This window comes from Jaculus jaculus, chromosome 19, assembly GCF_020740685.1.
Source record: "Jaculus jaculus isolate mJacJac1 chromosome 19, mJacJac1.mat.Y.cur, whole genome shotgun sequence".
NCBI lineage: Eukaryota > Metazoa > Chordata > Mammalia > Rodentia > Dipodidae > Jaculus > Jaculus jaculus.
This window is the reverse complement of record NC_059120.1, coordinates 1,778,641-1,793,048: the sequence shown is the minus strand read 5'-3', so window position 1 is coordinate 1,793,048 and position 14,408 is coordinate 1,778,641. Positions and strand designations below refer to the sequence as shown.

General features: G+C 38.8%; 1 protein-coding gene across 15 annotated transcripts in view; it reads right to left on the bottom strand.

Annotated features, from left to right (window-relative positions):
- Positions 1-14,408, bottom strand: part of Lrrc7 (leucine rich repeat containing 7) — a 468,470-nt gene that overhangs the window by 15,343 nt on the left and 438,719 nt on the right. For 10 of the 15 annotated variants that reach the window (XM_045138031.1, XM_045138025.1, XM_045138023.1 and 7 more), the window contains 2 exons: positions 13,728-13,802; positions 5,657-5,747 (listed from right to left, as the gene is read on the bottom strand). In XM_045138031.1, the coding sequence (XP_044993966.1) occupies positions 5,657-5,747; positions 13,728-13,802 (166 nt within the window). Of the gene's footprint in view, positions 1-4,929; positions 5,748-13,727; positions 13,803-14,408 lie in introns of those variants that run through there. The other 5 variants (XM_004671372.2, XM_045138027.1, XM_045138032.1 and 2 more) reach the window with 2 other exon arrangements.

Here is a 14,408-nt window from a genome sequence, read left to right as displayed (position 1 = left end):
ACCACCACAGTTTAAAATCTCATTATAGAAATTTGACCCCTAACTTTTGCTTTAGGTCAGTTCTAGTGTTAGACTAAAAACAGCCACAAGTTTATAGCACTGTCTATATATGCACTGCCTGAGCTTCCAAACCTTCCACTCTATACTAGGTGCTACCATAAATATAGTTAGGCCAAGAAAACTGTGTGTCTTCAATTTGGGGAGAAATGAATGTGGCCACAGATCTTGTCACCTTGGTGTATGGTGGCCAGCCTCATTCTGTCTTACCTTGCTCAGCACCTCGTAGTCAAAAACACCTCTAAAGTTGGAACCAGCAAATGCCTCCCCCTTGCCAGGTCTTATTTCTGGACTTCCCATAAAACTGCTTTCAGGCAGGTGAAGATAATCACATCATTAAAAAGCAAGGACGTTTTTACCACTCCTCTTTTCATTATATCTTTATAGATAAAACCATAGAGTGGACTTTTTTCAGGATGTTTCAGAACTCTGGGATGTTTTTGAGGTAGAAGCCAGGTTCCGTAATCACAGGAGTGTTCTGAGACAGGCTCTTACAGAGCATGTTAAAGGGGAGGAAGGTGGAACTTCACCTGAACGTATCCAGTCAACTCAGAGAAAAATCCTACAGGTGGCAAAAATCTGATACTTACCAAACACAAAACATTAAATTAAAAGTAAAAATAGAAGGGCTGGAGAGATGGCTTAACAGTTAAGTAGCTTGCTTGTGAAGCCCAAGGACCCAGGTTTGATTCCCTAGTATCCATGTAAGCTGGATGCACAAGGTGGCACATGCTTCTGGAGTTTGCTTGTGGTGGCTAGAGGCCCTGGGACACCCATTCTCTCTTCTGTTTCTTTCTTTCTCTCAAATAAATAAATTACAAAAATAAAAATAGACGTGCAAGCAGAGCTTTGTTAAGGCATATGCAATATCCCTCTCACCCACAAACCATGTTTGCTGCTACCAGTGATGTGTGTGACAAGTGCTCTGCCTCTGGGCTTTGGCTAACATCACTGCTCTAGCTTCTTTGGTTTCCCAGGAGAATTCTTTCCAAACATGAGGTCAATACAATCGGCTGATAATTCAAGGGTCCCTGGCAACTAGAGCTCTCAGGAACAGACCATCACCACCATTGAATAGCATGGTTAGGGGATGATGCCTGTAAGAGCAGCAGTGAAGGGAAATCCATTGTGCATGCTAGAAAGAGCAATGTCCCTAGAAGGCCATACTAGAACCTTGTTTGTATCTGCCTGAGCCTTACAAAGTGAGGGGGTCTTGGAAAATACTCCAAATAGTATACATCAAAATGGAGCTAAACAGCTATGCAGGAGAGCTGACACTGGGATCTCCTAAACATTTTCCCATATGCCTTCCACAGCACACAGCCAATTCTCCTCAGGCCACATTTCCTGGACATAGCAAGTATAGAGGGGGTGGTCTTGCTATGTAATGGGCAAAGATGCTAGCCAAAGCAGGATGCTTTGCCTAGTAGAGACACTTGTATTGCTACAGAAGAAAGGTGGTATCCATGGGTCTTATTTGTGGTGTCAAAATTCCTGGTGGGGTCACAAAGCTACAACAGAGGACACATTACTGAGTGGCGTTTGAAGTTTGGTTAAGCTTGGGAATGATTTAGCATTTCCGAGAGAAGAACGTCACAGGATGGTTAAACCCTACCTGTCTTTGTGATAAACTACCCATGCTCCTGACTTACTAGTTTGCTTTATTTACACGTTTTACTCTAGGCCAGTCTAATGTTCTAATACACCAGTGGCTTAGTGACTGTGTTGGGTGTCAGGCTGTCTGACTGAACTTATCCAAGGTTTAGAGTAGCCTGGTACCAAAGTGAATTTTTTTTTTTAGTTTTTTTTTTTAATTTTTTTTTTGTTCATTCTTATTTATTTATTTGAGAGTGACAGAGAGAGAGAAAGAGAATGGGCACGCCAGGGCTTCCATCCACTGAAAACGGACTCCAGATGCTTGTGCCCCCTTGTGTATCTGGCTAACGTGGGTCCTGGGGAACCGAGCCTTGAACCGGGGTCCTTAGGCTTCACAGGCAAGCGCTTAACCACTAAACCATCTCTCCAGGCCCTTTTAAAAGTTTTTTTTTTTGAGGTAGGGTCTCACTCTAGTCAAGGCTGGCCTGGAATTCACTATGTAATCTCAGGGTGGTCACGGCTATTCTCCTGTCTCTGCCTCCTGTGTGTGGGAATTAAATGCATGTGCCACCATGCCCGGCCAAAGTGAATTTTATCTGATCAGGTCATGTTTTTGTCTATGGATAAGAGTGTATGCATCAGTTAGTACAAACGTCCTTGATGTGTGCCACTGAGAGGCAGAAAATGATCAAAGCACTTTCCAGAACTAATGGAGAGAACAGGTAACAAGTACAGTATGTTTTCCACACCTTTAGATTACGGTGAGTATGCTAAATAGATGTCATGTGTAAATTCAAGTGCCTTTCCCTTAATATTTGAATAAATAAATTGTATTTCTTCAACATTTCTTGCCTTTGTATCTCTACTCTCTCTTTCACATACAGGTGATACAAACTATTTACTCCCCACGTTGCTTTTCTTGTCTTTGTATCTCTACTCTCTCTTTACCACGCATACAAGTGATACAAACTATTTACTCCCCACGTTGCATTTCTTGCCTTTGTATCTCTACTCTCTCTTTACCACGCATACAAGTGATACAAACTATTTACCCCACGTTGAGGCAGGAAGTTGCACTAGTGCTGAGTGTGGTCGTCTCCCAAGGTTAGCACAAGTTGCTGCTGGTTCATCAGCTCTACTTCAGAGCTGCTGTCCATGTTGGAGATGGTCATTCAAGGTAAAAGCCCAGAGACAACTGACACAAACATGTCTAGTGACATTTCTAAGTGTGGACACACCTCCATGGGTTTCAAAGAGCAACAACTTAGCATGACACGAGGACTTGTATGTCTTGCTGGCTGAGTCTTCCTTGTCAAATACACTCTCATTACACTCATATGTGACAGCATTTTGTGTTTAGTGATTCTGTTCCCTGAAGGGCTGAAATCATAAATGTGCCTTGGAAATAGCTTTTTTTTTTTCTTAAATTGTCCCTTCACTCCTTTTGTTACTGTTGCACTTTCTCTCCTTCTCTCCTTTCCTGTCTCTTTCCTTCCAATCAACCTTTCTTCCTTTTCCTTTTCCTTCCTCCCTTCTTTGTTCTTGCTGTCTTTCTTCTCTTTTCTTTTCTTTTTATTTCTTAAGGCACACTCTTGATTTCTTTAGTTGATGTTAACATGGCCAGATTCTAGTTTTAGGCAGCAAATCAGTTGCTCAAAATAAAAAAAGAAGTCAATACTTAACAATTAATGAATTTTTAGTTTTGGTACCTATAAAATCTGTTAGATTTCCCCACTCCCACAAGTGATCGTGATGCCACTGAGCTAGCCAAAACAAAGAACACAAATATCTTTGGCCATCTATCCTCAGTGTGCAGCTGGGTAGACATGCCCAGCTCTCTGGAACCTCTTCTGCTCTTTCCTCATTTCTGAACTACAGAACAGGAAGTATTACAGCATAGGCCCCTGAAGGTTTTCTTCAGGAGTGGGTCGTGATCTCTTAGCAGAAGCATCTTTGGATGCCCCAAGGCTGATGTAGGAACTTGACTTGAGGAAAGTCTCGGGAGTCCTATGCCTGGGTCTGGTCTGTCCTCTCCCACAGGAGGCTGCATAGACTTGGAGTGCAGTGGGATGTTTCACACCAGTGCACTATGCTGTGAGTCTCGTGGGTCTTTCTTGACTAGTGACCATTCTGTAATATCTGGATATGATGGTGTGGCATGAGTTTTTGACACAGAAAATTAGGCTTTGAAAGACATTGCTCATTGATACTCTCAATATATTAAAATGCATTTAAAAACTGCTCCTGGGTGACATACTAAACAGGTCAATCTTTTAATCACTAACTAATTGTTAAAACCCATAAAGTCAAGGTGTCATGTCAGTCTGACATAAACCCACAACAGAATGAGTTCATCATCTATAAAATGGAGTGTCATCTCCCTTCAAGTGACACATTTTATGCCAAAAAATACCACTGTACTTCTAATAAGTGACACTCATTTTAATAGATCCTACAAAAATACAATATTTTCAATGTCCTCATAAAACATTAACTTACAAATATTATTCTCAGAGCTCTTGTAACATCCATATGTGATCCTACTGTAAATTTTTAATAGAATATTTCAAACACTAGCATGTCAAGTAAATTTATTTATATAAAAAAGCTATGTAGAAATATGAGAGAATGTACACTACCAATTTTTGGAAGTAAATCTGGAATTTCAAACTAATATTTTAAATTAATGACTAATATAAAGAGATATATCCTCAAAGGATTATAAAATGAATTTTGAACATTCATAGAGGGAAACAGTTCTACTGTAAAAGTAAATAATTCTACATTCACTATGCTTATCTTTCCAAAAAGATAGTATTCTGAGTTTTACATACTTTCTAACTCTTTTGAAGGAAAAAAAAAATCTTTTTCTGCCCACAAAACAAGCATCAAAATGAATAATACAGATAGCCTACAGCTCTGAGAAATTATATTTGAAGTTTCATATTTAAATACCAAAGTTTTTAAATCACCCACCGTAACTTTCTAACAAGTCTTCCTTAATAATAAATGTTATCAATTCCCAAAACTCATTTAAGATGGTTTAAAACTAGCAAATTAAATAAAGCAGCACACAAATAAATTTTACATTTACAAATGAAGAAATCACAGGGCTACAGTTTATGATCAACATGACCCTGAAAGAAATAAAGCAAGAACACCTTTCCTGCCACCCATCTCACTGCGTAGGTTGTGTGAAAGGACTGATCTTCAGTGGTTGGTAGTCTGTTTCTTAACTGTGTATACAGTGATAATTAGCTAAAGGCTTCAAACAGATTAGTATGTACTATTTTTTTATTCCGGTCCCAGAGATAAATGGATAATTTATGAAATATTTCACTCTGTGTTATGAGAATTTAGCAAATGGATAAGGAACCAAATATAAACACTTTATACCATATGTACAGTTGCTTTCATAAGGCATTATCATGTAGTTTTTATTGAAAAAGATTCAATATAGTAAAGTCTTATTTTAAGATATATTTTCTTTCTCAATCCGAGATGTTTATGAAAATATCATTTTTTTCTATATTCTTTTCGAATATATGCCAACATATACCTTGTGCTAGAAATATTTTATGGGAATTACAGCTCTCTGTATCCATAGTTTCTGCATAAAGGCATATACAACTTTGAGGCAGTGTTTCTGATGGAAAGCAGAATTTGTAGAGAGCGCATGTTTGCCTCCGTGCTCCGAATGATAGGAAATCCACTTTGAGAAGAAACTCGTTTGATTAAAAACAAAAACAGGAATGAAACCACGCCAGCGCACAGCCGAGGCTGACGGTTAGAACTAACACAGAACCACGCGAACGCCGTGTGTATAGTTAACGGTTTTAAGGATGACCAGTGCTAACATATAGTATTATACATTTGGCACTAATGTTTGCCATTGGTCCAGCAATTGGCAAAATTTGTTTCTATGTATAAATTTAGTTTTGAACATTAGCTCTGGCTAGACGTATCTTCACTATTTATAAAAATATTTAGACAGTAAGCTCACGTTGAATAACTAGGTCTACTGTGTTCTGGAAACTCTTCAATAGTAAGACAGCTTTTTCATGTTCCATATGTACAAAGCTGTGTCCATTTGCCTGAAAACACACAAATAAAGCAAGTCAGTCAATGGGAACTGTCATCACTGCTTGTGATCAGAATATTCAAGGGGACATGCACTCCCAAAAGTTTTTAAAATTCATAATAGAGTTGCTACTGTTACAAACATACAATAGAATTGATTAATTGGACACGTATTTGTCAAATTCCCAGCATATCCTTACTCATGTGGGGATGATAAATGTATATGGGGTAATATTAGACAGATGTACTTATGACACAGTGGTTCAGTTTGCAATTGTTCTGGTGTTTGGTTTTTGCAGAGCTGGGCCTCGTGAATGCTTGACAAGTGCTTTGCCACAGAGAGATACATCCCCAGCTAGCTATTCTGATTTGTTTCATACAGGCATTTAGTTGAGACCGTTTACCAGTTCTGAACATGGCCATTGCATTTCTGTTATATAATTACTGGCATTACCTACCAGCATGTCAAATAGTTCAATCATGTCAAATTTGACTGGCCACTTAAGGTGTTACTTATTTTCGCTCACTGAAAAATTCTTGATTTACATATTTCTTATTAAAGTATTTCTTATTTTCCCCTTGCTAAATATGTGTTTTCATGATCTATACCAGTTGTTAATTTTTAAAAAATATTTGTTTCTTTTGTGCATGTGTGCATTTGCATGTGTTCATGGGGGCACGCCAGGGTCTCTTGCCACTGCAAGCAAACACCAGATGCATGCACCACTTTTTGCATCTGCTTTCTATGAGTGTTGGGAATTGAGCCTGGGTTGGCAGGCTTTCCAAGCAAACATGCTAAACCACTGACTCTTCATTCTAGCCCTATATTCATGGTTCTTAAGTTAGTCCATTACACCTAAGGGGTCCATTTCTCAGAGGAAAAGCACATTGACATTAGTAACAAGCCATGCCTGCTATCTTCTAGTAAACAAATAAATAAATAAAGACAGATAAACCATCATCAGTGTAACACATCAGCATTTATTTTAAATGTAATTATCCTGTTGGAATTTCAGAACCCAACTGGTATGATTTGACATTATGTCATGAGATGTGCATTCTTCTGAGTAATGAGTAATTGTTGTCCTTGGGTCTGTTTATGTTAAAATGCAGATTGTCATGTTGGAATTGTTCTCATTATTAATATGTAGAGAGGAAGGTTCGGTATGCTCTTAATGCTATAAAAACCAAATTAAACCACAAACTTAATGCAACTTGCCAGAAATGAACCTTGGCCACTCAGTAGTTTCCTTGCAGTGTGAACGGGGTGATTTGGGGGAAAAAAAGGCAGTCAAACTGTACAGGTAACAGAACCAGCTAACTCAGTGACGTTTTCAATTTTCAGTGGACTTTAGGACACTTACTCTTTCTTTTTTGTTCAAGGTAGTATCTCTCTGTATCCAAGGCTGACCTGGAATTCACTGTGTAGTCTCAGGCTGGCCTTGAATTTACAGCAATCCTATCTCTGCTTCCCAAGTATTGGGATTAAAGGCATGCAACACCATGCCTGGCATTTACTACCATGACTGGAACTTAACTCTTTTTTATGCTTTTAATATTTCAGATAACCACTCAAAGGTTAAAATGCTTTCTCAAACCTTTAGCCTTTCATATTTCAACAGCATGACACCTTAGCAACACTGCACTGCACATGATGTCTTAGTAACACTGTATCACCTTTATACTTTATACTTTACATGAGAGTTACTGTTTTCCCTCTAGTTAACTAAAATTGGAAAAGGATATGATAAAGATAGTCAAAAAGTATTGTATTTTAGGGGCTGGAGAGATGGCTGAACAGTTAAGGCACTAGCCTGCAAAGCCTAAAGATCTAGGTTCGAATCCCTAGTACCCATGTAAGCCAGATGCAAAAGGTGGCACGTGTCTGGAGTTCATTTGGAATGGTTGGAGGCCCTGGCATGCCCAGTCTCTCTCTTTCTGCCTCTTTTTCTCTCTCAAATAAATAAATATGTAAAATATTTTAAAAACCTATTGTATTTTTAAGCCACAGCACATCTACCAATAAGGAAATACTAGAAAAAAATTCAAACCCTTGAAGGTCCACTTAGCTAAGAATATAAATTTGCTCTGAATTAACAAAATTTTGTGTATATATTCCTTGATAACATTTCATTAGTGAAAATGCTGACTGAACTTGGCTATGTCAGTGGTAGGAGACAATAGATGAGTGAAGTTAGGGTATGCCAGGTTAAATTTCTTACTGTAGGTTATAGTAAAAGTCAGACAATGGGGTTCTATGCAATATTATTTTTGGTTAGACTGTAACAGGAAACAGGGAACATAGTGATGGGAATTACTCTTTGTGTTTTATCCTATTTCTGACATCAAGAAACTAGAAAATTTACATGAAATGTATGATCATCCCACTATAGTTTGGGGGAGTATACTACGTACTTAGTCACTTCAAAAAGTATATGTTTATTAGCTTTGAAATTAAAATTTAACCACTAAGCCAGTGCCCTACTCTAAAATTAAAATTTAATAATAGGGTTTTTGAATGTCAAGACTTAATGATGTCTTTGTCATTGCTCAGATTCTTCTGCCTGCCACCTCAAACTTAGAATTGCAATGAACCAAAATCTGAGAATTTTCAGTGAATTGTTTGAAATTTTTTTTTCGAGGTCAGCTCTCACAGTAGACCAGGTTGACCTGGAATTCACTATGTAGTCTCAGGGTGGCCTCCAATTCATGGCAATTCTCCTACCTGTGCTCCCCAAGTGCTGGGATTAAAGGTGTATGCCACCATGCCTGGCCTTGTTTAAAAGTTTTATATGTCAGAATTTCAGGATTGAGGAGTTCTCTAGGGTATGGAGGTCATGAACAGTATGACAGTTGGCATAATATTAGTGATAGAAAGTGATAATAGCCAGCAATAAGGACATCAGTAGCAGAAACAAACAAAAAAAAATTACTAATGTTAAACTTGGATGCTGCTGCTATTAGAGTATTTTCAGAAAAAAGATGAGTACCTTTTTGTTTCTTTAACTAAATATGTGTGTTGAGGACTGGAGAGAGGGCTCAGTAGTTAAGGCACTTGCCTGCAAAGTCTGAGGACCTGGTTTCAGTCCCTCAGTACTCATATAAAGCCAGATGCACAAGGTGGCACATGTGTCTAGAGTTCATTTGCAGAAGAGGCCCTGGCATGCCTATTCTCTCTCTCTCTTTGCCTCCTTCTCTATCTCTCTCAAATAAATAAAATATTAGAAAAAATATGTGTTGTGCCAAGTGTTGTGGTGCAGCCCTCAATCCAGCACTTAGGAGGCTGAGGCAGGAGGATCACTATCAGCCTGGGCTAGAGTGAGATCCTCCCTCAAAAAATAAAAATAATAAAAATGTGTGTTATGTGGTAACTACCTAGGTCTTTGTGAAATATTGTGGGAGGCACTGGAGGTGTAACCAAGAGCTAGGTGGACCTAGAGGCTTCCCACCAAAAACAGGGCTGCAGAATGGAGAGAAGCCACTAGCGAAATTCAGAACAGCAAGGTGCCTTGCACACCATGAGCACTCAGCAAGTGCAGGCCAGGTTGAGCTATGTCTGAAGTGGTCAAGCGCTGGAGTAGTTCAGAGAGGTCAGATGTTCCTCGGGGCCATAGCAAGCACTTCCTGGGACTCAGGTCTGGAAAAGTGGCAACAGCAAAGGACCATCCTAGCCTGGCTCCTTGCTGGACTCAGCTGTGGTTGATAAACACCAACTCTTGGCCATTCATATAACGTCTGCAGTAGTCCTCACAGGGAATAGAGTTTTAGCTGGTCCCTGTATGTAATCATTTTTTTTTAATTAAAATTATTTATTTATTTATTTATTTGAGAGCGACAGACATAGAGAGAAAGGCAGATAGAGGGAGAGAGAGAGAATGGGGGCGCGCCAGGGCTTCCAGCCTCTGCAAACGAACTCCAGACGCGTGCGCCCCCTTGTGCATCTGGCTAACGTGGGACCTGGGGAACCGAGCCTCGAACCGGGGTCCTTAGGCTTCACAGGCAAGCGCTTAACCGCTAAGCCATCTCTCCAGCCCTGTAATCATTTTTGTAAGAGGGTTTAAAACAATATAGAAAGCAAACCTGTAATTTTAGACCTTGTGCTTCAGCATAGTAGCTACTATGATGAGGCTCTGGTTAAGGAAGGGGTTGTAGGGCTTTTCTGATAAAAACCAGGGAAATGGCCAGTATTCCACCTAATGGGGTTGTGTATGCTTTGTGTGTGAGTTGGAGGAAAGAAAGGATGGTTGTATGGACTATCAGCTGCAAACCTACAGTCAGTGACACTGAAAAATAAATAGATATGGATCATTTATGTATATGAAATTATGAATATATGCGCAAAATAAATGCAAATAATGATATGAATAAATGGCAAATTGGCAAAAATTTATAATGTTGCCACATTTGGTTCCATATACATGCTTTCTAACAAATGCTGTCAGATTTGAATAAACTGTGCAATTTGAGGAAATTGCAGGTTAATGAAAAATGAGGAACTAGTGAGATGCTTATTAACTTCCACTGGAGTTAAGTGACATTATGAGAAGGCCGTGCTCCTAGGATGTGAAATGAGTGCTCTGCTATTATTAGCTGATTTGAATTGTAAAGGGTCCTTTCTTGTCATCCTTATGTTTTTTCCAAAGGCAGTCCTCTTTATTGAAATCCTATTTGGCATAAAGTGTTTTAAATTTCCCTTTTCACGATTTAGACATGAAAAGGTAGCTAATGAAAGAGATACTTGCAGTTCCAACCACGGATTGAGTTTTGAGATTAGTTTATCAGTTCAGTAAGACACACTTGGGTTCTGATTTCCTCCTAGTCTTCTTCCTGAATGTTGATCTCTGACTTCCATGTAAATGTTTTCTTAATTGAGGAATTATGGATCTTTACACAAAGAACCTTTATAGGGACAGAGGGGCGGAAGGAGGAAGAGAGAGAGAGGGAGGGAGGAAGAAAGCCAGTTCTACAATAGGAACTAGCTGGAGGAGGTTAATAGGAAGTAGAGTTGTAATTACCCATGGCCCTGTTGTTCTTGCCTGGCTGTTGGGACTGATACCATGAAGGCTGGCCTTTACAGTTCTTTCTTGGTTGCTGTATTTTTTTTTAAGTTTTCTCTCATCTTAAGAGTTGTAGGCATTCCAGTCACAAGGTACTAATAAGTGAATGCATGCATATATATAGTGGCAAAGTCTATATGTACTGGTTCTTCAAATGTGTGTTTCTTGAGGGTGAGTTTAAATTAACCAGAAGAGAGCACATGCTGAAGTCTCATCTGGGATCCCTTTTGAAGCATGGAAAGATTCACACTGCGTGTTAGAGGATACTCAGTCCCACAACCCCAGTGGCCAGTGGTTCTCCAAGACCAGGTTTTAATGTTTCGAGCTTGGACAAGAAAACAACAGAATTCCTAGGGGAGCCATGGGAACAGAAAGATAGATCTTACCTCACAAAGCCGGCTGGAGGGGACTGGAAGAGGAATCTCTTCTATTGTCTTAATGCCTCTTTTGTTTGTTGGGTGTTATCAAACTCAATGACTGTCATCACTTAGTGTGGCCTTTCTTTTCTTTCGTTTTATCAGGACTTTCCATATTTATTATTGTCATTAAGCTTTGTAAGTAAATTTGCCCAAATGACAATACAGATTACTTGTCTTAGGATAGATAGATCAATGTTATTAACCCATTTTTTCCAGCAATCTTTAAGAGCCAATAGAATTATAAAGAATCAAAAATATGGCTTTCTCTCTGACATTAACAGTCATTTCAGTTCACAATTAATCATTCTTATTTCCTTGAGAATATAATTGATCTCTTTTGATTTTAATTATTAGGAACAAAACTGTAGATACAGTAATAATTTGATTGGTTCATTTTTAATATATTTTATGTATTTATTTGATTGAGAGAGAGAGGAAGGAAGAGGAAGAGAATGGGTGTTCCAGGGCCTCTAACCACCGAAAATGAACTCCAGACATGTGTGCCATCAACTGGCTTACATGGGTCCTGGGGAATCAAACCTGGGTCCATTAGCTGTGTAGGCAAGCATCTTAACCACTAAGCCATATCTCCAGCCCAAGATCTATTTTTTTAACTGAAGATGGACTTTGATTTTATTGTACTACACACAAAATCGTTTTAAAGCAAGCACAAAATGTGTTAGCCTCAACTATCCCTTTTGGAGAGAAGACTCTTTTGTGTCCTTGGTTTTTGCTCATTGAGCTTGTAATTAATTCCTTCTGCTTTCCTGTCTTGTGAGCCTGTTTCTCTCTGCACTTTGCTCTTACTTGAATCTTTGCTCTTACTTGCTCTTAGTATAAATCTTGGGGATCAGAAATACAAGTCCAGGTCCCACAAATAGACTTTCTAGAATTTCACAGAACATTCTAGTATGCTACGAATATACTTATTTTCCCACCTGAAGGACAGATACAAAGACATGTATGGTATCACCATAGCTTATGAAAAGACCATACTGTGGTCTTTTCAGACAGTTACTGATTTTGAAAATGAGTAAGTAGTTAGCTTAAAACACTTTTGAGACTAAAATGTTAAAACTATATATATGTACATATATACATATGTATGAAGTATTTGTATAATGTATATGATGTTTATACATGCTTATTGGGCTATATAGAACTACTACTTTTCTATGACTTTTGGAGAGTTCTGTGACTAGGAGGTAGAGGGTCTCTGAGCTAAGGAGGGTCTGTGTTCTTCTGATTGAAGCTACAGAGCTAACAGGATGAAGCTTCTCCTCCTGTGTGTCCTCTCTTTTTAGTGTTCCTAACCCTGAGATAGATGGTGCTGAGCGATTTCAGAATTGCTCTCTATGGTGAACTATCAGCAATTTTGGGTAGTCCCAGTTGCTTTTATAATGAGAAATTTCTGCTAATGAGTTTGGAGTACACTGACATCCTTAAGACTCTTTTCTGTAATATAGGAAGTAAATACTGCTTCCATGGGAACCGAATTTAGAGAAGGACACAGAAAGCAAAACGGATAAGGAATGGCTAGCATGTGTTTAATTGTTTAGCAGCATGACTCTTTTTTGATATGTAGAGCTTTAAGTTCAAGAGTCTCTTTCAACCAGACATTGCGTGTGTTGTGTGCTTGTGTGTTTGCATGTTCACATGCTTATGGGTCCATGTCTCTGTGTGTCTGTGTATACATGTGTACAGGCCAGTGCACAACCTCAGCTGTCACTCTCTTTTTGACTGGCTAGCCTGGTTGGTCAATAAGTTTCAGGGATCCTTCTGTCTTTGCCTTCCACACCCAGCATACTTATGTGGGTACTGAGGATCAAACTTCTGTCTTCATGTTCTGGATTAGCACTTTACTCACTGAGCTGTCTCCTCTCTCCTTCCATCGGACATTTTAAGAAGTCACCTTAGGGCTGGAGAGATGGCTTAGCAGTTAGGTGCTTGCCTGTGAAGCCTAAGGACCCCGGTTCAAGGCTTGATTCCTCAGGACCCACGTTAGCCAGATGCACAAGGGGCAGATGCGTCTGGAGTTCGTTTGCAGTGGCTAGAAGCCCTGGCGTGCCCACTCTGTCTCTCTGCCTCTTTCTCTGTCTGTTGCTCTCAAATAAACAAACAAAAATAAACAAAAAAAAAATAAAAAAAGAAGTCACCTTATCTACACTATAACTGTATTCCTCCAGGCATGAGAATAGTCAGATACAACCATGTGTCACCCAGTATTTTAATGGAAATAAGCTTATTTGTAACTATTCATAAGTTCATATGTGTATTAGCTCTTATATAATCAGATAATTCCATTAAGTCCAAGCCAAACATGCAGAATGCTGCTGTGTGCTGTGATGTATGGGACATAAGGTCTGCTAGCTGGAATTGGCTTCACTTATCACTCAATTTTAAAGTAACAGTGACAAATAAATGAACTGGCTTTTAGTGTTTAACTCAAGTGTCCTATCCCAAAAGCACGTTTGTGATTATTTTGGTGCTGGCATTTGCATGCCTGGCTTGTTCTTACCTGAAGAATCTTATCCCCAGGCTGTAGTAGGTTAGATGCTGGTCCATCAGGCTGAACCCTAGTAACAAAGATACCCTATAAGTCAGAAGTAACAGAGGTTAGGATGTTATCACCAACAACTAGGCATATTTAAAAACATTTCCATTCACATAAAAAACAAGGTTTACCAAAAAATACTTCATACATGTAAGCTTTAAAAATAATTACAGCATTTTAAAGTAGGACACCACTCTCCAAAGCCAAAAAAAGCAATGCATAATAAGAAAATTCATATTCTTTGTAATGTGTAATTAAACTTTACATCACTCCCATGGCATACTCCTGTTCACAGACATGTCTCAAGTTATTTGAAATATGACACTCAACTACCTTTCTAAAAAGAATTCTGAATTTGTGAGGACTGCTGGTTGCATGCTTGTGAACTAGCTACCCCAGAGGCTGAGAGATGCATCCCAAGTTTAGGGCCTGCTTTGGGCATCTTTTGTGAGATCTTGTCACAAATTAAAAAGCAAAGAGCTCAGGGGTAGAGTGTTTGCCTAATAGTATGTGAAAAGTTCTGTGTTCAGTCTCTAGTACTGAAAATAAATAAATTAATAAAGTTTAAAAATTTGAATTTGTCTTATTAGTCTATATTAAAATGTCACCTGTTTGATAGATTACACATTCAATGTTTACCTTACT